Here is a 27,037-nt window from a genome sequence, read left to right as displayed (position 1 = left end):
ACTGTTTTACCTAGTAGATCTGCATGGTCAGGCAGGACCTGGACTTCCATGGAGGTTACACTGCAGTTAATACAGACTGGTCTAATCTACTTAGTTTCACTTTAATGATTGTAATCAATCTATAATTAGATGTAAGCCCATGTGCATTTTTTTTCAACACAGCACACAAAAAAAAAAAAGAAAACCACAAGAGAGGATTCAAAACCTGTTTGTTGTGGTGTAGGATACTGCAAGTATATTGGGAGCTGCCTAGGTGCATTCTGTTGCCCCTCAAAAATGTATTGCACCACATTGCACTGCACTTAGCTGTGGTAACACATCAGTGGGAAAGGACCCTAAATGGTTTTTAAGCTGTCTGAAGTTTAGCCCTAAACACTTATCAGGTTGAATCACATGCTTCTCTCTCATATCAATGAACTTCAAAAAGACAAAATATCTTTAGAACTCCCAGCCTCGCCTAGTTGTCACATTCACTGCAAAAGCCAAAACCTTCAAAAGTCATCACATTCCCTCTAAATAAATCACCAGGCAACCTTTATGGCGTGAATTTGCGGCAGTCAAACACCTTATATCTGTGGATGTGAGCAGTAACCTGGCTGCTTGCCTTCTACACTTATCGAACAGTCTTGTCAGGAAATGTATAAAACCTCTGATGATTCACCTTTTGAATGTGTCGAAGGCATGTACCAGTGTTTCTCAACTATAGTCCTCAAGGCGCCCCAACAGGTCATGTTTTCAGGCCTTTCATTATATTGCACAGGTGATATGATCAGTTTCACTGCCTTAGTAATTACCACAGCTGTTTCAACTGCGGAAATACTGAAATCATGACCTGTGGGGGCGCCTTGAGGACTAGAGTTGAGAAACACCGATGTATCCAACTCCGCTGGAAATAAATCTGTCCCCATACGAAATCTCTGTGGTTCACAAAGCTAAACGAGATCTCATTCATGGAGGAACTCATGGCCAACTTTCAGGTCCATGTGGATGCCCTGGCAGTATTATATTTACACGCATGCTTACCTCAATGCATTGTCGCAATTGGAGTAATCATCTATACCCAGTGTTTCTCAATTCCAGTCCTCAAGGCGCACCAACAGGTCTTGTTTTCAGGTTTTCCATTATTTTGCACAGGTGATTTGACCAGTTTCACTGCCTTAGTAATTACCACAGCCATTTTATCTGAGGGAAATCCTGAAAACATGACCTGTTGGTGCACTTTGAGGACTGGTATTGAGAAACATTATCTATACCTGTGCCCACGGCCCCTTTGCCTGTCTTCCTCTGTATGTCCTTTCCCCTTCTCCCTTTCCTCTTCACTACCTAGTCTTGGAAGCTCTGTTGATCAGCCCAACCTAATCTGTTTTTAGATCTTAACGCCCCTTCGAATGGTATCATTGTTGGCTACCTGGAATCAAAGTACACTAAGCGTTGTCTCTGGTTCTTAGTTTTTGTCCATGCATTCCACCAGGCCTACATGGTGCCTTCCCCTTCTCACCACTGTATTGTTTCTCAGAGCATATATTGTTCCCTTCCAACATTATCACTTTTTTGCTAGCTATTTTTCTGTCGTCCTTTTATTGACCTTACCTTTGTGCTGGATAATTGGTGCACTTAAGTTTGTATTTCATGGAAACTACATTTTCTCTCCGTGTTTGTAACTTACTTTTCTGAATAAAGTGAATTACAAAAAAAAAGAGGAAGTCACCATAAAAGACAAATGGAGCGTAATCTGACTTGAGTTTACATCTGTCCCAAGACCTGGTGTAAGGAGGTGAATCCACAGACTGTAAAGAAGGCTTATGGCTTGTGCAAAATGTATACTTTAACTCAACAGTGCCCACCCTACATTGTAATATCACCACTAAGGGGAGAAGCCTCTTAATAAACTAGTTAGTGCTGCTCATGCCAGTACTTACTGTCTGTGAAGAATATATGTACAGCTTTATACATGGGTGCGCCCAAGTCTCTGAAGTCAGATATAAGGGCCCGGATAGACTATGGAGAAGAAAAAAATAAATAAATAAAAAAAGGACAAACATAGCAATAAAATTAAACAATATAACTTCAGCTGATTAGTTGAAACACAATGTGGCTTGGACAGGGACATAACACATGATCTAAAGTTTGACAAACACTAGATAACAATTCAATGCAAATGAAGAATGTGGACTAATCCATTTAATATTTCTTAAGATCTAAATCTCTAGCTCTAGGACCTGTTCCAGCCAAAGGCTCACTGTTCTTACTGCCAATTATTGGCCCACGTCAGCTGCACAGAGCTACATAGTGAAATCATTCTTGGTGTGTATTTTTAGCTAATTTGGCACAGTAATGTATTTTAGAGATGCGCCGATGGATCAGCCGCCGAAAATTATTGGCCGAGATTAGGATTATCTGCATTTTGCCAATAAAAAAAAAAAAAAAAAAAAAAAAAAAAAGAAGAGAAGACAGAGTTAGGTACCCGTTAACTCCTTTTCTAGGAGGTCTTCCAGGGCAGCATCTGAGAGATATGCTCCTCCTACAGGAAACACATTGTCCACCATTCTAAAAAAAGATTGCACATACCTTTTGCAGTGAAGATTTGATCTCTTGTGGGACTGTGACCCAGGACTTTAAGGAGCGTGGGTTCCTGTCCCACTGAGCCAGAATGAAGTTCTGTAGTGGGCTTGTGTGCAGTAGTGCACACGTGATGGCAGGTATGGAGGAGGTCATGAGGCCCAGCACCCTCCTGCTCTTACTGATGGTAACTGCATTGGGGAGAGATAAGGTCTCAATCTCTTCTGTTAGTCTTGCTACCTTGTCCTGTGGTAGAAGGATCTTTGTTTCTCTTGAGTCTAGCACATACCCTAGGTCAGTGATGGCGAACCTTGGCACCCCAGATGTTTTGAAACTACATTTCCCATGATGCTCATGCACGCTGCAGTGTAGTTGAGCATCATGGGAAATGTAGTTCCAAAACATCTGAGGTGCCAAGGTTCGCCATCACTGCCCTAGGTAGTTTACGCTTTGACTGGGAATTAGGTTGGGACTTTTGTTCGTTTATTATCCACCCTAATTTCTTTAAATAATTGAGACTTAACTGCAGGTTGGCTGCCAAAAAAAAAAAAGGGGGGGGGGGGAGGGAGGGGTTCATCCGGATATGGTACGACTCCTATGCCTTCTGGTCTTAAGCCCTTTATTGCCCCTGCCAGTATTTTGGTGAATAATCTGAATTTCGTCAGCACCCAGAAGGGCAAGGAGGTGTACTGGAAGTGCAAGGTAGCCTTTTGACCCTGTATCCTGAATCTTAGTAACATGTGGTAGTCTACGTTTATTGGTATGTGCAGGTAGGCATCCTGTAAGCCTACCGTGACCATGAAGGCCCCTGGCGGTAGTAAGTTCTTTACTGAGTAGATGGATTCCATTCAAAATTTTTTGTATTTTAATTTTCTTGTTGAGGGGTTTTAGGTTCCAAATGAGCCTGTACTTCCCTGAGGGTTTTTTCCTGGCAAATATGTGAAAGTAAAACTCCTCGCCTATTTCGTCTTCCAGAACCACTGTAATGAAGTGCTGTGTTAGTAGGTTTCCTAGTGATGACGGGAATCCCTCTGCTTTCCCTTTGTCTCTGGGAAGTGCAGTCATCAAGTACTTGGTGGGTGGAGTGTTGGAAAATTCTATGGAACACCCTTGTTCTACCGTGTGTAGGACAAAAGTTGTTCGAGGGGACTTCTCTGCACTTGTCTATGAATGCCGCGAGCCTACTCCCCACCTACTGGGTGGTCGTTGTGTTTTTGGCGTTGCCCTTGGAAGGTTTAAGGAGGACATTTTCCCTTGGTCCTTTCGAAAGAGGAAGATCTCTAATGCCCCGTACACACGATCGGATTTTCCGACAACCAATGTTGGATGTGAGCTTGTTGGCTGAAAGTCCGACTGTGTGTATGCTCTATCGAACATTTGCTGTTGGACTTTCCACCAACACAACGTTGTTGTTGGACGTTCCGATTGTGTGTACACAAGTCAGACGCAAAAAAGTTCACGCATGCTTAGAATCAAGCAGAAGGAGCCACACTGGCTACTGAACTTTCTTGGCTCGCTGTACGTAACCATGTTTCAGAATTGTTGGCCAACATTTGTGTGACCCTGTGTATGCAAGACAAGTTGGAGCCAACATCTTTTGAACAAAAATCCACGGATTTGTTGTCAGAAAGTCCGATCCTGTGTACGGGGCATTACCGTTTTCGCTTTGCTTGTAGCTTTTTTCTGATGACAAAAAAGGCGTTTTGTTTTGCTTTGCTTTTTCTTCGGCTGCCGTAACCCCTTTTTTTCCCCGTCTACTGACCTAGTACCTGTTCCAGGCCTGGTCCAAAAAGAAGGTTGCCTGTGAAGGGGAACCGGATACCACATAATTTGTTTTTGGAGGCGCCATCCCCTGTTCACTCTAAGTCATAGTGCCCACCTGGCTGAGTTTATCAAGGTCGTTGTCCTTGATGCAATGTTAACTGCCTCGACTGATGCATCTGCTATGAAAAGCCGATGCCTGCATCAGGGTGGGCATGGTTTTTAGTATGTGTTCTCTGGGGGCAGCTCCTTCTAGGAGTTCTTGCAGTTGGTTTAGCCAAAGCAGCAAGATTCTTGCTGTGCATGTGGATGCAATGGCAGGGTTGAGGTTTGCTGCCCCTGCTTTCCATGCTCTTTTTAGTAGTGATTCTGCTTTTTTTTATCCATGGGATTTTTTAGTGTGCTGGAGTCTTCAAATGAGAGGTCCGACTTTTTTGCCATCCTGCGTGGTATGCCGTGATGCGTCTACCTTAGGGCATTTAGCCCATGATTGCTTGTCTTCTTCAGCAAATGGGTACCTGGTTTTTGCGAAGGGTGTGAAAAGTATTTTCTTGGGTTCTTCCCATTCCTTCTTAATATTTTTTAAGGTTTGGTGTACAGGAAATGCCCTAGGCCTTTTGGGCTGTAGGCCTTTGTACGGTTTGTGTAATGACAGCTCTGGCTTTTGTTCTTTTATTCCTAGTGTATCCGCAATTGCCCTCAGTAGTTCCTGTGTGTCCTCTGATGGGAAGAGTAAACTTTGAGAGTCTTCCTCTTCATCCTCCGAGTCCGAACATAAGCCTATGTTGGAGTCAGAGGACAAGGTTGCCGACGATTTTTTTTTGGTCAGATTTGTCAGGCTGATCTCTACTAGTGGACGGGGTGGCTGCCCGACTGGTGGGCGGTTGACTGCCAAACGCTTCTTTGGTAGGTGGTTTGCATTTTTTTTATTTTTTATTGCTGTGCGCAAGGGGTTAAATGTGTCCCACATTTCTTTTTTTTTTTTTAAAGTTGACTTGAGTTCTTTAAAGCACCCCTGTGATTCTTTTGCCACCAGTTTAAGACTTTTTGCATAGCAGTTTCATCCAATCTGCCGCTAATTTGTGTCCGCATGAAGCACATGTTTTGCTGCAGGACCTAGACTTTTTCTCTTCTGAGGCTTTTGTCTGTAGTGAAAAGTACCCAGAGTGAGAAGGATGCAGATGCGCTGCATACCACTATATAGCCTAGTAATAGTGGTTACTAAGTGCAGAGGTGACCTGTGCATGCTCTGGCTTACCTTGGAGCTTTCCTGGCTTACAGGATCTGCAGGGCATGGTGATCCAGCTTCCGACATGGTTAGCCAACTCAGCCTACTGTCAGATGCTCTTTGATGCCCCTGCTTTGGCTCCACCCCCAGCTGCCCTAATAGAAGTAAGGGTGGACACAAACTTCTGCTTAGGAGCGGTACCTGGTCACGCTTTTCGACGCCACTTCCGGCCCTCTGGTTTGTCGGTCTGAAGGCCTGGAACGCAAGCCAATAGCGAATGCGGAAGGACTTTTTTCGTCCGGTCGGAGAGTGAGTTTTTCAGTCAAGGCGAGCAGCCCCAGTGCCTGGTCAGGCACACAACCACGTAAGGAGCCATTTGGCTGTCTGTTTTTATATACTTACTTTTTTTTTTTATTAAAGTCAGTATTATGCCATGGATCCTTTTGTATTATTTTTTCATATCTACCGCCTGAGTCTGTGAAGGGGGGACGTATCATCCATTGTCATTTCCATACGAGCAGGCATTACCTGTATAGGCGCTTTTTGACTTACTTTTTAATTAAAGTGGTCAAACGAATCTGGTAAGCAGCTTGGACTTACATCTTCACAACTGGTGTATTGTTGCATGTTTGGTGGAGGGAGTCGCAAGCCTTTCGGATTTGCCGCTATATCACAATTATATTATTTGTTTCTACACTTGGATCTGCAGAATTTTTCAATGTAGAGACACGTTATTGGGACTTTACCTTATGATTGGTGGTTCACCAATTTTCAGCATATTTTATTTATGGATATTATATTTTTTTGTATATGTTGATTAGATTATTGCTCTAATTACTTCTTACCAATGCCACTTTGTTATTGATATTGGTTGATTAATCTTTCACATATAGATTATTCTAGAGCGCCCCTTAATTACCGTTATTACACTTCTGCTCGCGACTACATCCAACGTGTCCAGATTGTCGTCCACGACTGGAAATGCCGCTTACCTGGTTTTCCTGTCCCCCTCCATGTACAGATATCCACCAAAAAGATGATTCCTGTGGCCCCGCAGGACCGGAAGTGCATCACCGGAAGTGATGTGCTCGGCGTCATCTCGCTACATCTTTCTGAACACTCGGTGAGGGAGAAGAGCTCAAAATGGCAGGCCCAAAAAAAAGCCCCACCAGCCCAGATTGCCTCCTGCTGCATAACAGTACTGGAAGTGGAGTTGCAGGGAGTCCTAAGATATATCTTTATCAGAAATGGTTGCTTACCCCCCCCCCCCCCCTTTGGGGGGGGGGGGCAAACTTAAGGGCTGTTGTGGGCCCTGGAGGGTCCCTGGGAGCCCTGGCCTAAGTTGCCTGACCCCCTCAGAGGCAACTGGAGAAGACTTAGCACAGGGACTGGAAGAAAATAGTAAACTGAGTTGATCCTGTTGGCCCGGCAGAAACAAGAACTGGGGCATGCAGATAGGGGCAATCTTTTTATAATGGTGGACATTGTGTCTCCTGTAGGAAGAACCTCTGTCTCAGATGCTGCCCTGGAAGACGACTTGAGAAAAAAAAAAAAAAAAAGTGCCGATAATGGCTGAAAATAAATTCATATTCATTTAAATGCATGATATTAATTATAAATTCAAATAGAATAAAATTATATATACAAAATATAGATTTTATAAAAATTGTCCAATTTTGGTTTCGGCTTTCTGCCAAGAGCATCCTGAATTTTCAGTTTTGGTCAAGAATTTTCATTCCGGTGCACCACTAGTAAATTTGATCAAAGATGACCTATAACCAGCACATGGCTTCATTTATATTTAACTTATACAGTCTTCAGGCTGATGTTACACTGGATTTGTCACACAGCTATACACGTTTTCCTTCACCCACATTTTAATATGTGCAAAAAAAGACAGCATTAAAAGCAGTTCCAGTTTCATTCAGAATGGGAGGATCCAGGTAGGGTTTTAGCTGGGTCCCAGATGAGGCTTAAATTTCAAATTTTTTTTTGTTTTTTTGTTTCCTGCTGGGAGATTAGATCTGCATGCTCATTCAGCTGCTTCTCAAACTCGTATCAGTGCAAAGTTCAACGTTGCATGACAGGATTTAGTCTATATCCTGGTAATTTCCTTAGAAATATCTGCATTAGTAATTTTTTGTGACACAGCAGAGGTAGTAGAAGAGGGGTGACATTCTTCAGGAGCAGAATTACTATGTGATGTTCCTGTTCTTCTAGCCAGACTGAGAGCAGAAGGTAAACTAGTCAAACTGGTCCGGGTCAATACCACAAGAACACAAACTTTATCCACAGTGCAGTGGCACCACCTCAGACAAATGCCGATTTGTGTTTCAAAAGATTTACCACTTTATACCATCTCAGAGTGAAAACAGCCATTACCTAAATCACTTCAATGCAACACACCATGTCGACACAGAAAACATATCTGCACTAGGCCACCAGTCTGAATGATGACTTTATTGTGAGTTATTGACTTCTGCCATGTATACTGTTCCTTGTTTGGACCTAAAGCAGATCTTCATCCTGAAAAAATAGGATTTTTGTACTCCCCATAAAATCCTTTTCTCTGAAGTTCATTGATGGACACAGCATCTTCATCTTGACCTTAGGGTTATATCGCTCCTTTAAGAGAGGACTAGGCAGAAAGTGTTAAAAACAGCAACACTTGCATAGTACCGCCTAGGGGGCGGTCCTACTGGCTATAACCCATCATACTTCATCCAGCAGCTCAGTTCATCAAAAGCAGTACAAAACATAAAACAGGAGGGGAGTGTGCTGTGTCCGTCAAAGAACTTCAGAGAAAAAGATTTTATGGCGAGTATTTTCTCTCTTTCGTTCATTGACGGACGCAGTGGGGGTTATTTACAAAAGGCAAATCCACTTTGCACTGCACGTGCAATTGAAAGTGCACTTGCAAGTGCAGTCGCTGTAGATATGAAGGGGTCATGCAAGGAAAATAAACAGCATTTAGCTTGCACGTTTGGATGATAAAATCAGCAGAGCTTCCCCTCATTTCAGATCTTCCCCACAGATCTACAGCCACTGCACTTCCAAGTGTGCTTTCAATTGCACTTGCAGTGCAAAGTAGATTTTCCATTAGTAAATATCCCCCAGTATCTTCATCTTGATGTTAGGGATGGTCCGAAGCAGTGTCAAAGAAACGAGGGGTGGGAACAGCAAGAACATAACTCCACCCATAACAAACAGAGGAGTTGCAACCTTAAACAGCCGCCTGCAAAACCTTATGGCTGAAGCAAGCATCCGAAGATGCGCTCACATCAACCTTGTAAAATTTTGTAAAAGTGTGAACAGACAATCAGTTTGCGGCCTTACACACCTGGGAAAGACGCTTGATGTCGGAAAGCCCAAGGGGCACAACTGCCCTGATAGAATGTGCCGTGAAAGGAAAGGGTGGCGCCCGCCTCCTTATGGCATAAGCCTGAACCACAATCTGTCTGAACCACCAAGACATGGTGGCCGATGAGACCGCCAGTCCCTTCTTCAGACCAGCCACCAATACAAACAAACAGCGAGTCCGACCTCCGAAAAGGAGCCGTAGCAGACAGATACACCTGCTGAGCCCAGACCAGGTTCAAGGAATGCAAAGCCACCTCTTTGGGGTGTGACGGGCATGGACACAAGCACAATATCCTCATTTAGATGAAAGGCCGAAACAACCTTTGGCAGAAACTAGAATGACTACTCTGAGTGTCAATAAGGGAATCTCCCTAATATTTTCAAATGGCGGTTTCTGAAGCACAGAGCACCAGATTCAAATCCCACAGAGGTAGCTGTGGTCGAACTGGAGGGGCCACATGACGGAGGGGCCATATGTTGCTGAAAAAAAAAAAAAAAAGACAGCCAAAACTGATATCTGCCCCTTAATGGTGCTTAAGGCAAATTTTTGATACACTCCTCACTGCAAAAACAGCAGGATGCTGGACATCGAGATGGAGATATAGGCCTTCCACGTACGATGCTAAATCTTCAGAGAAGATGACTTCCGTGCCCTCAGCATAGTGGATATTAACAAATCCGACAGACCTCGTCCCTTAGCACCTGGCTTTCAAACAGCCATGCCGTTAAAGCCAGTGACGGTAAAGCAGGGAGTATTGGACCTTGCGACAGAAGGTCCTCCGCTTCGGCAGTCGCCAAGGAACATCCGCCACCATTCTTACCATGTTGACGTACCACGGATGCCGAGGCCAATCTGGGGCAATCAGAATTACTGGAATCCCCTCAGCCTCCACTCTGCGAAGCAGACGTGGTAGAAGTTTGAGTGGGGGAAAAGCATAAATGAGCCGATAATGCCCCCATGGAGCCACCAACGCATCTGCCACGTTTGCCCAGGGAACCTTTGACCTGGCCACAAACCTCTGTACCTTTCGATTAAATCGAGAAGCCAGGAGATCCACATCTGGCAAAGGAGCTGAAATACATCTGGATGTAGCGACCATTCCCCTTGGTCCAGCATCTGACGACTTAGGTAGTCTGCTTGTCAGTTTTCTATGCCCGGAATGTACACGGGCGAGAGAGCCGGCACGCATCGCTCTGCGCACCGCAGGATGTGAGTGGCCTCCAGTGCTGCAGCCGAGCGCCTTGTTCCTCCTTGATGGTTGACATACGCCACTGCTGTAGCGTTGTCAGACTGCATCCTGACTGGATGTCCCTGCAGCCTCTCTGACCATGTGGAGAGGCATCGCCTGATTGCCCATGATTCTTCCTGGGTCCAGCGACCCTGGGCTGACTGTACGCACCAAACCCCCCTCCTCCCCCCCACAACTAGTCAGGCTGGCATCCCTTGTGATCACCGTTAAATGAAAAGACAGACCCATCACCCGTGCAGTATGGGGTGGCCATCGGCTATGGCACACTGACACAGACAGCAGTAGCTCGGTCATATGTGCGCCCCGAAGCATATAGCTCACTGGAAATCCCTGGATCAGATGGGGCATGTCGTGGCTGACCCAGTGTGTAGCTAGGGCCTGCTCACGCATGATGGCCAGGCTGGGAAGACTACCAGGATCTATATAATCCAGCCTGCCACCCAGCCCGGCTGTTGATTGTAGATCACAGGAATCAAAAGTGCAGAAAAAAGAAAAAAATTCCCATGACCAATGGTCCGACCAGAAGCCAACCCTTCTACACTAGGCAGGAAAAAACTGAGCTGCTGGATACAGTGTTAGGGGTTATAGCCAGTAGGACCGCCCCCTGGGCGGTACTGTGCAAGTGTGATATCTGAGATATATGAACAAATAAGTGGGAAAATAATTAATGGTGAAAGATTGGCTAAAAATAAAAGTAGATGGGAGGAAGATTTGGGAGAAGAAAAAAAAAAAAAATCACTGAAGAACAATGGAAAAGGATAATGGAAATGAGCTCCCAAGTGTCAGTATCCCCCTCACAAAGAATGTCACATTTATCTTTGATACATAGGGCTTACTATACACCAAAGAAACTTTTCCGATATGGATATAGAGTATATGATAAATGCCCATGATGTCATGGAATAGGGAATTTGGGTCACCTGATGTGGAGGTGTCCAAAACTATTTAGGTACTGGAATGACATACTAGAGGAAATTAATAGGACCTTTGGGACCAAGTTGGAGATGGATGCCACATTATGTCTGCTGGGCAAAATAGAGGATAACAGCATATCTAAAAATATCAAGATTGCTGTAATAAGAGGCCTATTTCAAGCAATAAAGATAATCGCTCAAAATTGGCAATCCGTAAGGCCCCCCACAATAGAAGAATGGGGGAGGGTGATGGATGCTAATGTATGGAGGGAAAAAGTGGTATTTATAAGGCGGAAGACATTGGATAGATTCTTAAAAATGTGGAAGCCATGGCTGGATAAAATGGGGTGCCCATTATAGGAGGTGAAGGTAGACTATTTTGAAAGTGCGAGGAGCGAGATGTAAAGTGGGACATGGTGAGGATAGGTGATAGAGAGTAGGAAATGAATATACACTATCTCTATTGAAACAAACAACGAATAAGGTGATATATTGGAAAGTTTAAGATGCACGGGAAGGTGGGAGGGGCTAACGGGGAGGGAGGGTTATAAAGAGGGAAGTGGCACTAACCGGGGGAAAGGAAACACGATAGGCGTAGCACATAAACTTTGGTTTGCCACCCCTGTTCAAGGGATCATCTCCTGATATGCTTCATAACAAATTGCTCCCAGCATCGGTTGAAGGAGGATGGGCAAAGAGCAATGGGTTTACACCAAGTTATAGAGGATTTTCCCGGTTCTGCCAACTGATAGGGGAGGCAAAAATGGTTTGGTAAAATGTTTCTTTTTCTGTATTTCTCTGTTTAAATTGTATGAGCCTTTGGAGAGGTGCTGTATTTATATGTATGGAAAGAAAGGAAAATATAATAAAAAAGAAAGCAGTTTAAAGATGAAGATGCTGTGTCCGTCAATGAACGAAAGAGAAATTCTCCTTCTCACCGACACTAATCTACATAAATATCCCTTTATTTTTTTGTTAATTTCCCTAGTGTACAGGTTCCCAAACCAGCTCTCCCCCCTCCTCTCTTAAGCGAGAAAGATGAGCAGCGCTCCTGGTGCCACCTGGGAATTGAAAGTAACATATCCCAGGAGGTATAGTCTTCCATTCATTAAAGGAGAAGGAGGGAGTGCCTAAGGGTGCATCATCAGGAGGCAGTTGTCTGAACCCAGCAGAAACAGCCGTCTTCCAATCATGTCACAGAATAAAATGGCAATGCTGGACCAAAAGTGAGAAGTGGATCTCAGGAGAACTCAGGATCCACTGGGTGGACATCAAGTATCCCAACTGAGGACAACCCAGCATCAGGTAAGCAGAGATTAAAAAAATATATCTAGTGAGGGCTGAAGTTACCGTTTAAGTCAGGCAGGAAGGATAAACCATAAGTTAAAAAGGGAAACGCCTGTCAATTTGCCTGATGAAGTCACGTGATAGGTGGCGATACGCGTTGGAATAGGAGGAACTAGGACACCGGAAATGACGTCCGTGTTACGAGCGGAACGCTCGTTTGTTTGATATGCAAGCTGTCTGTTTTATGTCTGTGAGTACCTTTTCAATATCTTTTTAAATTAATAAAAGTTTATACGTACTTCACCATTGGAGCCTACCTCTCTTTTCCCTATGAGACCTTGACGTAAATATTGAGTTATCAACATCAGCCGTGGGGACAATACTAATCTCCCAGGAGTAGGGATACAATCCCTGGATTGCCTGCCATTTTACTGCTCTGCTGTTTACCTTACAGCAGTAAGGTAAGGGGCCACTCCACCTGGTGTGCATTGAGAACTGAAGAGGCACAAGAGTTACATTTACTGTTTCTGGCACTCTTTATTTGGAGAAGCACTTAATGAGCCACGTGTCACTTTATGTTTACATAGAGACTCAATTTCATTTGCTGTATTTGCACTGTGTGATTCACACTTATGTCAGTATTGATATATTTGTTCATTTACTGTGCTTGATTTTGTTTTACCTATGAGGAATTTGATTGCACTTTATTATCGCACTAATTGGAGGTTTGTTTTTCACATATGCCAGGGGTTGACAAATTTGCTTGGAATCTAGGAGCCAGCTAAAAAAGTTAGGAGCCAGGTCCGTGACGGCGATCCGGACCTGTCCCTGGCCTGACATGGAGACGAGTGAGGGGAAGATAGCCCCCAGCCCCCCACCTGTCTCCAAGTCATTGCCCATAGCTCTTAGAGGGACATTTTTAAATTGCATTTTAGTGTAAATATGAGATGTGAGGTCTCTCTGACCCCAGATCTCATATATAAAAGAGGACCTGTCATGCTTTTTTCTATTACAAGGGATTTTTACATTCCTTGTAATAGGAATAAAAGTGACACACATTTATTTTTTTTTTTTTTAAAGAACAGTGAAAAAAATAAAAATAAAAGTTAAAATAAGAAAAAAAAATTGTTTTAAATGCGCCCTGTCTTGCCAAGCTTGCGTGCAGAAGCGAACGCATATATGAAAGCGGTGTTCAAACCACACATGTGAGGTATCGCTGCGATCGGTAGAGTAAGAGCAATAATTCTAGCCCCAGACCTCCTCTGTAACTCAAAACGTGCAACCTGAAGAATTTTTTAAACGTTGCCTATGGAGATTTTAAAGGGTAAAAGTTTGTCGCCATTCCATGAGCGGGCGCAATTTTGAAGCGTGACATGTTGGGTATCGATTTACTCGGCGTAACATTATCTTTCACAATATAAAAAAAAAAAAATTGGGCTAACTTTACTGTTGTCTTTTTTTTTTTATTAAATAAAAAATTTTTCCCCAAAAAAAGTGCGCTTGTAAGTCCGCTGTGCAAATATGGTGTGACAGACAGTATTGCAACGACCACCATTTTACTCTCTAGGGTGTTAGAATAAATACTAAAAAAAAAAAAAATATTTTATATATATATATATATATATATAAAAAAAAAAAAAAAAAAAAAAAAAAAAAATTATATATATATATATATATATATATATATATATATATATATATATATATATATATATATATATATATATATATATATATATATATATATATATATATATATATATATATATATATATATATATATATATATATATATATTAATATAATATATATTTTTTTGTTTTGTTTAGGGGTTCTAAGTAAAGGGATGGAGAAAGACTGGCTCATTAGCATTGTTGGTTGTAATTCCAACGGCCACCACAAGAGGGCGCCAGATTCCAGAAGGAACCATAGGATCACAGAAGGCCTCAAAGCCGGGGGCTCAATTACCGGCCGCCTGCGGCGCGGCCCGACGCGATCGCGCGGGGGGGGGGGTCCACGGAGACGGGATATCCCCAGCTATGCTGCCCCAGGCGCAAGGTCGCTGATTCTAGTCGCCAATGCGACCTGGCGACCGGGTTTTGTCGAGCACTGACATATGCGATTTTGGATATATGAATATCTAAGCACTGGACACTTTACTATCCTTTTTGATGTGGTTTAAGCACCTGACACTTTATTCACTCATCGCATGTTTTTGTATAATTCGTTTTTTGCATTTCTGGATTATACTTCTTTGCACTTTTATGTAACTGTTTACCTTAGGGAAAAATCTGCTAGGGGTTACTATTTAATCCAAATTTCATGCACTAGCACTTTAGTTTAATTTATTTTAAGGTAGCGCAACACCATTTATTTGATTTTTACAAGCAATTTTTTGGTGGTAGGGCTTATACCTCCGTCGGTGGTCTGCTGCAACCTGCCCTTAGTGTTAGTTTATGTTCTGTATGATAGCGCGGGGATACCCCAATTTCTTCTACCATGTTAGGTATTAGTCATGTTATTTTTCTGATATACACATATAAGGGAAGTGCGGAACTAAAACACACATACTCACCTAGGTGGATGCAGCATTGGTCTGCAGGCTTTAGCCCGCTGTCGGCTGAATACGAGTTACAGGAATACAGAGTGCACTCCTGGGATCCACAGGAGAAGTAGGGCCAAAAGAGCTTTAAAATTTAACATTTATTAATTATAAGGGGGGGGGGGGGGGGGAAGAGGAAACAGATTTCCCAACAGATTGGCCAGAAAACTCGCCTGACCCAAACCCCATAGAAAATTTGTGGGGTATTGTCAAAAGGAAGATGAGAGACACCAGACCCAACAATGTAGATGAGCTGAAGGCTGCTATCAAAGTAACCTGGGCTTCCATAACACCTCAGCAGTGCCACAGGCTGATCGCCTACATGCCACACCACATTGATGCAGTAATTCATGCAAAAGGAGCCCCAACCAAGTATTGAGTGCATACTTTACAGTACAAAGATATACTTTTCAGTAAGCCAACATTTCTATATTAAAAATGCTGTTTTTTTATTGGTCTTATGTAATATTCTAATTTTCTGAGATACTGAATTTCGGGGATTTCACTGGCTGTAAGCCATAACCATCAAAATTAAAAGAAAGAAATGCTTGAAATATAAATCACTCTGTGTGTAATGCATCTATATAAAATATAGGAGTTCCAGTTTTTATGATATACACATGGTGTGTCATTTTTTTCCTTCCATCTCACCTTTTAAGCTGCTGTCCTGAAACATACATTTCAGTTGTTATTTTTTTTCCAGACAGGGAGAATTTGAGATTTGAGGCTATTCAGAGGTTAGACTGAGTAAACCACATATTTTTGAACGGGCGTTGTAAATTTTTGTTAAAAATATTCAACATGCACACGAGAGATTGAGCAAAAGGAGCCATATCCGTGTCATCTCCTGTGTCCAGATAACTTCTGTTAATACCAGGTTTTCTCAGAACTAAGTTGTGAAACCTATTAGTAATACTTTGCTTATTATGGCTATTACTATGGCTTGAACTGGTGAAAGGGGACTGAAGAGATAGTTTACATGCCTTCAGCACAGCAATTTTTATTTTTTTTGGACCGGCTTTCTAAAGCCTCACAGAAATGTCTAGTAAGGCAAAGAATTAAATATGTAATATATTTATGTGTTTGTGCATGTGTGTTAATATTCAAATCCTGTGCAGATAAAAAAAAATAAAAAATAAAAGTATACAGGCCAAATATCAAAGCAAAGTCCACCTTTTAGAACATGTTGAACCCGTATTTAGGTTCTAGTCCACCCATATCCCCCCAACCAGCATGATAGCGGGCAGGGATTCTTCTCCCCGCATCTACTCCCACATTTTGAAAACGCCAATCTATAAATGAAGAAAATACAAGTCCCATCTTTAACAGTGGCAAATGGACTTGTAATTTAAACAAACTGCAAGTGTGATGATCAGCATTCTTGTAGTTCATTTTCAGATCTGAAATTGATAGCTGTGTACAGCTACGGGTAACAGATTTGTACGTAGTGTGTACAGGAGCCGGATTGCAGGTGTAATACTTTACATGCTCCTATTTTAAAAAATAAAATGTTTTTTTTTTTTTACCTGCAATAATATGTGCGTTTATTATTTTTTTTAATTAAAAGGTTAGCTTAGGTTTTTTAAATATTCCTAATAAAAGAAACACATAAATACACTCAGGAAAATAATTACCTTCTCACTAGGAGTGATGAGATAAATGGCTTCCAGGCTCGGAATGGGCTCTCTTCTCTTATTAACATCTTCCACAACTGCATACAGGAAAGAAACAAGGATACATGTGACACTATTCTCTCCCAATTCAATAAATGAAAGTGTATGCAATCCCTAACAATGCACCACTTCTTTCTCAAATTTGTTATCCTTTGCTCTGTTAAAAACATAAATTGAAAGCATTTTGGTCTATTTGCTACAGTGAGGGAAAAATGTATTTGATCCCCTGTTGAATTTGTATGGTTTGCCCACTGATAGACATGATCGGTCTATAATTTTAATGGTAGGTTTAGTTTAACAGCGAGAGACTGAATAACAAAAAAAATCCAGAAAAACGCATTTCAAAAAGGAGTTATAAATTGATTTGCATTTTAATGAGTGAAATAAGTATTTCAATCAGCAAGATTCCTGGCTCCCATGTGTCTTCTTTACAGGCAGGACTGAGATTAGGAGCACGATTTCAAACCAGCAATGCAGTCAGAATTGGGGGGGGGGGGGGGGGTGTGGGTTACGGGGGTGACCGCTGCAGGCATCAGTACAAAGTTAATGACACCCTCAGATCAAACAGACATTGCATATGATCTGCACAGTAATGTGGTGTGAATCAAATGCAACGTCTGGCATTGCAGCAGTGTGTACTGATCCTTAAAGGGAGTGCTCCTAATCTCAGCTTGTTACCTGTATAAAAAGGCACCTGACCGCAGAAGCAAATCAGATTCCAATTTCTTCACCATGGCCTAGACCAAAGAGCTGTCCAAAGGATGTCAGGGACAGGATTGTAGACCTACACTAAGCCGTGAAAGACTGAAATCCTGCAGCACCAGCAAGGTCCCCTGATCAAGAAAGCAAATGTATAGGCCCATCTAAAGTTTGCTAATGAACATCTGAATTAACTGGGTGAAAGTGCTGTGGTCAGATAAGACCAAAAAAATAAAATAAAATAAAAAAAAAGCCCTTTGGCATTAACCCCAACTCGCCGCAATTGGAGGGAAACATCTCCACCGTCAAAAATGGAGGTGGAAACACTATACTTTGGGGGTGTTTTTCTGTTAAAGGGGACGGGACAACTTCACTCCATCAAAGGGACGATGGATGGGGCCATGTACCGTCAAATCTTGGGTGAGAACTTCCTCTCGGCCAGGGCATTGAAAATGGGTCCTGGATGGGTATGCCAGCATGACAATGACCCAAAATACACGACCAAGGCAACAAAGGAGTGGCTCAAGAAGCAGCACATTAAGGTCCTGGAGTGGCCTAGCCAGTCTCCAGACCTTAATCCAATAGAAAATATGTGGAGAGCGCTAAAGGTTCGAATTAGCAAACGTCAGCCTCGAAACATTAATGACTTGGAAAGAATCTGCAAAGAGGAGTGGGACAAAATCCCTCCTGAGGTGTGCAAACCTGGTGGCCAACTAAAAAACGTCTGATCTCTGATTGCCAACAACGGTTTTGCCACCAAGTACTAAGTCAAGTTTTGTGAAGGGGTCAAATACTTATTTCACTTATTAAAATGCAAATCAATAACTTTTTTTTGAAATGTGTTTTTCTGGATATTTTTGTTATTCTGTCTCTAACTGTTAAAATAAACCTACCATTAAAATTGTGAGATAGATAGAAACGATCAGTCTATAAACATACAAAATCAGCAGGGGATCAAATACTTTTTCCTCTCAATGTATGTGCAGAAAACTACCTGTTAATTGAGCAATTTAGCTGTCCTGTGTCCTTTGCACTCCTTCTGTGTTAAATCAATTAACCTAATTAGCCCTCCTAAGTCTCATCTTTTACTATTGAAGGAGAACAGTTTATATTGCAAAGATGATGACCGTGGGAGAGCTTGAGTAGTTTAAAGACAAGTGAGCAGGGTTGACAACACTCAAGTTCACAAAGTGTTGTATATTGTCAGCCCACAAGACTGAGGTTAAGTGCACATCTGGTAGGGATATTTTTCTGTCCTTACAAAACCTTAAAAAAATAAAAATTAAGTGGGTAAAACGTGCATGTATTGCAACGATGTAGCCACAATATTTTACCATTTCTTCCATTTTCTCAAGAAACTGTGGTTGTCATGTTAGGACTTAGCAAAGTTAAGGATTTAAAGCCTTGTGCATTTGGTATCGGGGCCCCATCATGGGCAATTACAAACTTTAAAAAGTTTTACATGCAGGCATCATGTACCCACTATTTAACTGGGCTCTCCATTCCATTTCATGTGTTTTTTCCTATGGTCTTTTATAAATGGATCTTGATAGGAGAAATATCAAATGCAGCAACAGTAAATTTTCTGAGTGCTGTGCGCAAATGAGCTACAATCGCAAAAAACTCTAGCATTCTCATGTAAAGTTTCTCTACTCTATGACTGTTTCCCGAAGCGTGTTCCTTAAACTCATAGCTTTGTGGCTTACCATATTATCTACTATTTAGGCCTCATGCACACTGGACATTTTTACAGCAGCTATTTTTGGCAGTAGACTTTTTTTTCTACAGTCATTAAACTCTTCATCATATTATCTTATGTGTCCATGCACACATAGGCTGTTATCAGCAGTTTTGGGCAGTAAACAAACACACTAGTGGGTTCTGAGAGACGTTTTTCAGCTGTAAAAACTCTCTAACACTGATAAACGTCGATAAACGCTGAAAAACGTCACTCACCAGCGTTTAACGTTTTTGATCTATTTAAAAAAAAAAAAAAAAGATTAAAAAAAAGCCAAAAACCGATATCGCAAAAACGTTGAAAAAACTCACTGCAAAGCTACTGACGTTTTTATAACATTATTTTACGCTCCAGTGTGCATGAGGCCTTAAAGTTCAAGATTTATCTGAAACTTGCTCGTCTTGCAATTGTTTTCTTCAATATAATAGTTACATTTTAAGGGTTGTCCTGGGTGATCCGTATACTCAAGAATCCCCTAACTGCTACTAGAAGTACCCTAATCAAATTGTAACCAACACTCCTGCACAGTGAAATACAGTGCAGTTCAAAGTGAATTGATGAAACAAACTGAAGGCATGTGTGAAGGGGCGCTTAGAAGGGCATGTGTGGTTACAAATTTATCCAGAGTAGGCCAATCTGTTTTGTATTTAATACCCCGATGTAAACATTTTATTGACAAATCAAAAAAATTAAGATACATCCTGCAACATCAGAATACTTTTACTTTATTTTCCTTGAAAACTGCACCCTAACTTACTAGTTATGCCTTCATCCAGTATATCGGACATCTTGCAGCATGAAGACAGTATGCGCATACTGGTGTGGTCGACCAGCAAGACCTTGAGGAAGGAAGACAAAATAACAAGATAAGGTACTTCTGGTTGCTGTACACACTAAATTGCTGCATCTGCTGGTTGATTGACATACATTGCTAAAATCTGCAAAGCCCTCCCTTACATCTCAGACCGAAATGGCTCAGTAAAAAAAAACAAGTGGTCGGTCTTGCAAATAATTTGTGTCACCCCCCCAAAAAAAATAAAAAAAACACCAAACAGCCTTTTTACACAGTGTGGAGGATTAACCCCTTAGGTTCCACAGTATAGCAAGCATGCTTTACTGGATATACAGATTGATTTTACTGTTGTGGGTTTAGTAACACTTTAAGCCTACCCCCCCCATGTTCCTGCAGATTCAAAGAAAACAGCCTACAAGTTAGGTACAGGTACCAAGTTTATTTCTGTCGTTAATGACTATATGTACAGAGATAAATGACCCAATGCCAAAATCTGATGCAATGCTCAGGAAAAAGGCCACATGAGGCTACCATGGTGGAGATAATGAGAACTTCCTCCATTCAACAAGCTGTCACATGGATAATCCTTCCTCCAGTAGGAGACTGACCAAGCCTGCACTTTCTTGAAAGAAGACTGGGCAGACATGTATTTTTCTCAATGACACAAAGGTCCACCATTCAGTAGCCACAGATTGGTGACAACTTGCTCTGCTCATCTATAAAATTGACCAGTGCCACCAATCTGTGTAACATGTCAAGCTGGATACATGGATAAAATAAGAACAATTTATTCTAGCCTTCACATAAAGCTCAAATAGCATGGAGCACCAAAATCAATCCAATGTAGGGAAATGTAAATTGCAACAGGGTGACACATCTACAAAGTCAGGATAACATGGCTTTCCTTAGAACATGCAACAAAATAACAGCACATTATTAGTAACGAGTTTTGCTCAAGTCGATCACTTACCTTCCACTCGCCATCCTTTTTGATGCTGCAGATTACCCCGTTCAGGATCTCTGAAGAGCAAGAAAAAAATAAAAAATCCAGAGTGAGAGAGAAACTTGGCAAACAATAGAAATTCAGTAGATGAAGGCTAATTTATTGATATAAATTGATGTACGGATATAAAAACAACAAATATTGCTGATCCCAATGCAAAGAACCACAACAAGAAGAGACCAGGCAAAAGCAGGCACAGGCTGGCTAAGCTGCATGAAAAACCGATGGGAAACGTGGATTGCCGCACTGAAGGGAAAACGTGGATTCATGCACTTTGTCCAGCATAACTTTAACAAAGTATATACAAGCAAAAAATTTATTTGAGGAAGGAAAGGTTAGAACCCCCTGTCCTTGTTTTTAATTCTGTCTGTGAAGCAATTGGGGAGACTTACCCTCTCTATAACACTTGGTGACCTTTCCCACTGGGACAGAAAGGGATGGAAAAATTCTAAAAATTTTTACAGTGGGGGGGGGGGGGGGGGAATAAAAATCTTCCACTTGGAACACCTGTTCTGGCGACAACTGTGGATCTCCCCCATTTTAGATAGATGTCCTATTTCCTGTCTCTGGAAAAGAAATTAACAAAAAAGTAATAAAAGTGACAGGGGTTTTATCCTCTCCTTATGCTATGTCATGTGACAGTAAGAAATACCCCCCTACTTAGAAGAATCGGGTATTGTCACTGGCTGCAAAGGAGGCAGGAGCAGCAAGGGATCTCTGGTAAGCGGAGTATGAGTGGGTTAGGGCCTTTTGGGCCCTTTGCACACAGGCGGTTTACATTCCGATCAGCAGGGGATCCACTCACAGATCCCTTGTTAATCAAAGCAGAGCTGGGCAGATGACAGGACTGTGACCGCTCAGTTTTTCTGCAGAGAAGACAGAGCCCGCTCTACTCTATGGGCCGCCATGAGTGAACAAACTCTGCTGTCCATTTACACCTGGCTGCCTCCCATCTGCCCAAACGGAAGAGGATGCAGTCTGCAGTCCCCCTCCAATTTTCTTTAGTGGGCCTGATCGGACCACGAGGTAGGTGGGTGTAAACAGACAAGTCCAGTTACGCCCTACAAACCATAGGAATGCATGGAGCTCCGATCAGGTCCGTCTGAAAAACTTGAGAGGTGGACCTAATCAGATTGCCAATGTGAAAGGGTCACTGTGCAAGGGCAAGGTGGCAATGACTTCTTAATCTGGGTAAAGCAAACGTGATGCAAAAAGCTCCACTAAGCAAACAAAGCAAATTCTCTGGAGATGCTGGCTAATTATGAACCTAAAGTCAGGAGCTAGCAGAAGCTCAGCTTCTTCAAAAGCAATGAAGTAATATAGAAAACGCTTAAAAAAAAATAAAAATAATAAAAAAAAAAAAGTGCGAGAGGACTAAAATAGTACACACACAGTGACTAAGACATACAACTAGAACCATAAATACAACACAGGCAATGATTACAGTGTTTGAAGAAAATTCATAAAAGTAGAAAGATGTCCCAGTTGTAATTTAGGTCAAATAGTTTTCTAGTTTTTAACCACTTAAAAGGACATTTTTTAGATGTGTTGTTTACAAGTTAAAACTGTTTTGCTAGAAAATTAGTTAAAAAAAATAAAAAAAAATAAAATGTATAATGTTTGGGGGTTCTAACACCTAGAGAATAAAATGGCAGTCGTTGCAATACTTTCTGTCACAGAGTATTTGCATAGCGGTCTTACAAGCGCACTTCTTTTGGGGAAAAAAAAATACACATTTTTGAAATATAAAAAAAAAAAAAAAAGTTAAGACAACAGTAAAGTTATCCCAATTTTTTTTAAATATTGTGAAAGATGATGTTACGCCGAATAAATTGATACCCAACATGTCACGCTTCAAAATTGCACCGCTCATGGAATGGCGACAAACCTTTACCCATAAAAATCTCCATAGGCGACGTTTAAAAAAAAATTATACAGGTTGTATGCTTTGAGTTACGTAGGAGGTCTAGGGCTAGAATTATTGCTCTACCGATTGCGGCAATACCTCACATATGTGGTTTGAACACAGTTTTCATATGCGGGCGCTACTCACATATGTGTTCGCTTCAGCATGCGAGCTCAGCAGGACAGGGCGTGTGTGTATATATATGTATTTTTCTTATTTATTTTACCTTTGATTTAAAAAAAAAAAAGGGGGGGGGAGGGAGCGCAATTATTTCTATACCCACTGTCTTCTTTAAAAAGTAAAGACCTACCAGTCTAATACATCTATTATTTTAAAACCGTAACCTGAAAAATTTACCTTTTGTCTTGAATTTCTCTTGAAAAACAACAATGCCAATACTGTGCCAGTCACTCTGTTCTATAACCGTGAAGCTGAAAGGCTGGAGCGTGGGATCAACTAAGGAAATGCTACTAGTCTCATGAGGTTGGGTGATAAATACTACAGGTTTTCTCACTGGTCCGCTGGCTGGAGAGGAAACTGTACTTGAGGGCCTGCAGTGCAAGGATTTCCCTGCTTTTTCTTTCATCCATTCTGTGTATGTGTATGTGTATCTGTGCATTTTCCCATCAGCTACTCTATTGAAATAGCTGCCTCCACACAGAGACACAGTGCAGAATAAAGGCATGGTAAGTCCATATTGGGGAAAGATCAGCTAGTACTGGTGCCTAGTCTTTTGCCTTGCTCACCTTTTTTGGGCCCATCTTCCACAGTATCAGTCCTTCGAAAGACAAAAGACTTTCTCCTCCACACATGCAGCAACCTGCTGCCTCTGTATAGATTCCTCCCTTGCAATGGAGGTTTCTCTGGCTCCTCCATGCTGTTAGACCATTCCCCAGAGCCTTTTCTTCCCTGCCTTCTGAGGTTGGATGCCCCGATGCTGGGACCATAGCCCTGTAAGGACACTGACAGTCTGTCGTCTGGGCATGGTGGAGGACCACCATCTACAGCAGAAAGGAGGATCAGGCAATTAAAAATGCTTTATTGCCCCCCCCTAGACATACAGTGCTTTGAAAAAGTATTCATACTCATTTTCTAAATTTTGTCATGTTACAACCAAAAACGTAAATGTATAATATTGGGATTTTATGTGATAGACCAACACAAAGTGACACAACACACCAGACAGGTCAGGGATAACGATCTGAAGAAGTTTAAAGCATGGTTAGGTTCTAAAATATAGCCAAAGCTCTGAACATCTCATGGAGCACTGTTCTTTCCATTTTCAGATGGACCGAGTATGGCTCAATTGCAAACCTACCAAGAGATGGCTGTCCGCCTAAACTGACATGATGGGCAAGGAGAGCATTAATCAAAGAAGCAGCCAAGAGGCCCATGGTAACTCTGGAGGAGCTGCAGAGATCCACAGCTCAGGTGGGAGAATCTGTCCAAAAGGACAACAATTAGTCATGCACTTCAAAAACCTGGCCTTTATGGAAGAGTGGCAAGAAGAAAGCCATCATTTAAAGAAAGCCATAAGAAGTCCTGTTTGCACTTTGCGAGAAGCCATGTGGGGGACACAGCAAACTTGAGGAAGAAGGTGCTCTGGTCAAACAAGACCAACTTTGGCCTAAAAGCAAAACACCATGTGTGGCAGAAAACTAACACTGCACATCACCCTGAACACACCATCCGCACCATTAAACATGGTGGTGGCAGCATCATGTTGTGGGAATGCTTTTCTTCAGCAGAGACAATGAAGCTGGTCAGTTGATGGGAAGCCAGGTGGAGCCAAATAGAGGGCAATCTTAGAAGAAAACATGTCCGAGTCTGCAAATGATTTGATACTGGGGTGGAGGTTCACCTGCCAGCAGGACAACAACTCTAAACATACAGCCAGAGCTACAATGGAATGGTTTACATAAAAGCATATTCATGTGTTAGAATGGCCCAGTCAAAGTCCAGACCTAAAACCAATTGAGAATCTGTGGCAAGACTTGAAAATTGCTGTTCACAGATGCTCTCCATTCAATCTGACAGAGCTGGGTAAAAATGTCACTCTAGATGTGCAAAGCTGGTAGAGACATCCCCCAAAAGACTTGCAGCTGTAATTGCAGTGAAAGGTGGTTCTACAAACATATTGATTCAGGGGGGCTGAACACAAAATGCACACCACGTTTTTCAGATATTTGTAAAAAAAGAAAAAAAAAAAAAAAAAAAAAAGTTATATTATATGTATACGTTTTTGGTTGCAACATGACAAAATGTGGAAAATATCAAGGGGTATGAATACTTTTTCAAGGCACTGTAAGCAGTTAGCCCTTGTAGTGTGGGAGCAGTCCCACTGCAAGGGAGGACTTTTACTTTTCCCAGCGTTGGCCTTTAAGATCACCTACCAAAATCATCAAACTGTAAAGTGCCTTGTGGCAATACTTTTTTTTGTTTTGTCAGATTATAAAGACCACTACCAAATGCAAACTTTCAAGTATAGGGGTGACCAGCTTCTGCAGATGTTTAGGTAAAAAGTATTTTGGTAAAGTAGGTCAGTCTCAGGTCTGATTCCAGAATGCGCAACTGACTGTTAATAAAAGTTAATTTAAAACCAAGGACTAAGTGCAATGAATCTATACTTACTTTACTAATGAACAAGAAATACATATACAAATAAATGGAGGAGAGAAAGACTAGCAGATCTTTATCTGCAGCTCAACTGAAACTACAGGTAGAAAGCAGAATTAATCAGTGACTGCTATTCAGGAAATGCTACAACAGTGCAAGGTTAAAAGCGGGAGTAAACCTGCTGACTTTTTTTTTATTATTTTTTAAAACTTTTATTTTTTTATTTTATTTTTTTACACCTGTAAGGGAAAAGGCATCTAGCTCATTATGAAATACTTACCTTAGAACGAGGCGCCGGAATCTCACTCAGTCCACGCCGAGGGAGCGGACATGTTCCCTCGTGTGTCTTCTGGGTATCGAGGCTCCGGCGCTGTGAGTGGCCGGAGCCGTGAGGTCGTCACTCCCATGCTTGTGCGTGGGAGTTTTCTTCCCGGCAGAGTCTGGCTTCTGTCGGAATTTCAGCCTAGAATCCCCGGTGCGCATGCGCCTCCAAAGTCAGCGGCTCATTGCGAGGGGAATATCTCCTAAACCGTACAGGTTTAGGAGATATTCTTTTTATCTACAGGTAAGCCTCATTATAGGCTCACCTGTAGGTCAAAGTGAAAAAATTAACTATACAACTGCTTTAAGGACTCATGCACACTGGATGTCAAAAACACCACTTTTAAAGGACGTTAGACAGAGAGAGACAGAGAGGGGGGACAGCGTCAGTGTTTTTTTTTTTTTTTATTACAATTCTTTCTTATCAGCCCTGTTGGTCGGGGGGGGGGGGGGTGGCTCTGGTGAGATATTGGGGATCTACACATGACCCCTGATGCCCTGTTGGGGGGGGGGGGGGTAGCTTTGGTGAGATATAAGGGATCTACACATGACCCCCGACATCTTCTTTTGAGACAGGGAAAGGGACTGAGGGATCTAACATTTGATTTTGGAATGAACAGATTTTAACAAATAAAAAACCACATTAATGGTTAGAAATTCTTTTGTTCGAGAAATATTTTCCATCCTGACCCCACTAATGATTAGGGGAAAAAAAAAAAAAAGAAACTTCTAACAACGAATAGGAAAAAAAAAAATTTGAAGGAAATTCTAATAGGGTATACCCAACTTTATCAGTTACATTATTCAGTTAATTGAGGACAGCAGAATCCCATAAGTCTATGGTATCTAGATCTGAGGCAAAAGAAAAAAAAAAAAAAAAAAAAAAGTAGAAAAAAAAAGGAAGCCCAAAGCTGTGAGGCTGGGTGTGTGACACTTGTAGGAAATCCTGTGATAGATTATCACTGGACAGATAACCCCGGGGCCGCAGAACGGACAGTTGACATGTAACAGTTGATGACAAAGGGCTGCAGGGTAGTATACAATGTTCTGAAAGTGTGTATGATTGAAACATTTACACAATTAGGGTGTTTTGTGATTGGATACATTTCTACACTGTTCATCTGTAAATGGAGAAATAAGCCCAGCTCTATTGGGGAAGGGAGGCTGTGCATGGAAAGTCATGACTTTGTATGCTCCAAGTAGATCAAAAAATTCCAGAAGAATCAATTGCCTAGCACAGCCCCCTCCCTCCTTGCACATCATAACTCTCTCTTCCAGGAGTGTCCAATTACTCATTGTGCTGTGCTGGCCCAGCTCCTCCACCCCT

General features: G+C 41.9%; 1 protein-coding gene across 1 annotated transcript in view; it reads right to left on the bottom strand.

Annotated features, from left to right (window-relative positions):
- STXBP2 (syntaxin binding protein 2) overlaps window positions 1–27,037 on the bottom strand; it is an 84,316-nt gene that overhangs the window by 42,320 nt on the left and 14,959 nt on the right. The window contains exons 2-5 of the mRNA XM_077469979.1: window positions 20,835–20,884; window positions 19,829–19,910; window positions 16,596–16,672; window positions 1,920–1,998 (exon numbers count right to left, since the gene is read on the bottom strand). Coding sequence (XP_077326105.1) covers window positions 1,920–1,998; window positions 16,596–16,672; window positions 19,829–19,910; window positions 20,835–20,884 — 288 coding nt within the window. The remainder of the gene's footprint in view (window positions 1–1,919; window positions 1,999–16,595; window positions 16,673–19,828; window positions 19,911–20,834; window positions 20,885–27,037) is intronic.

The sequence above is a fragment of the Lithobates pipiens genome, unplaced genomic scaffold (assembly GCF_037356315.1).
Source record: "Lithobates pipiens isolate NorthernLeopardFrog02 unplaced genomic scaffold, aLitPip1_a1.2 Scaffold_8, whole genome shotgun sequence".
NCBI classification, from domain to species: domain Eukaryota; kingdom Metazoa; phylum Chordata; class Amphibia; order Anura; family Ranidae; genus Lithobates; species Lithobates pipiens.
Note: the sequence above shows the minus strand (reverse complement) of the source record. Positions and strands in the feature narration are given on the sequence as shown.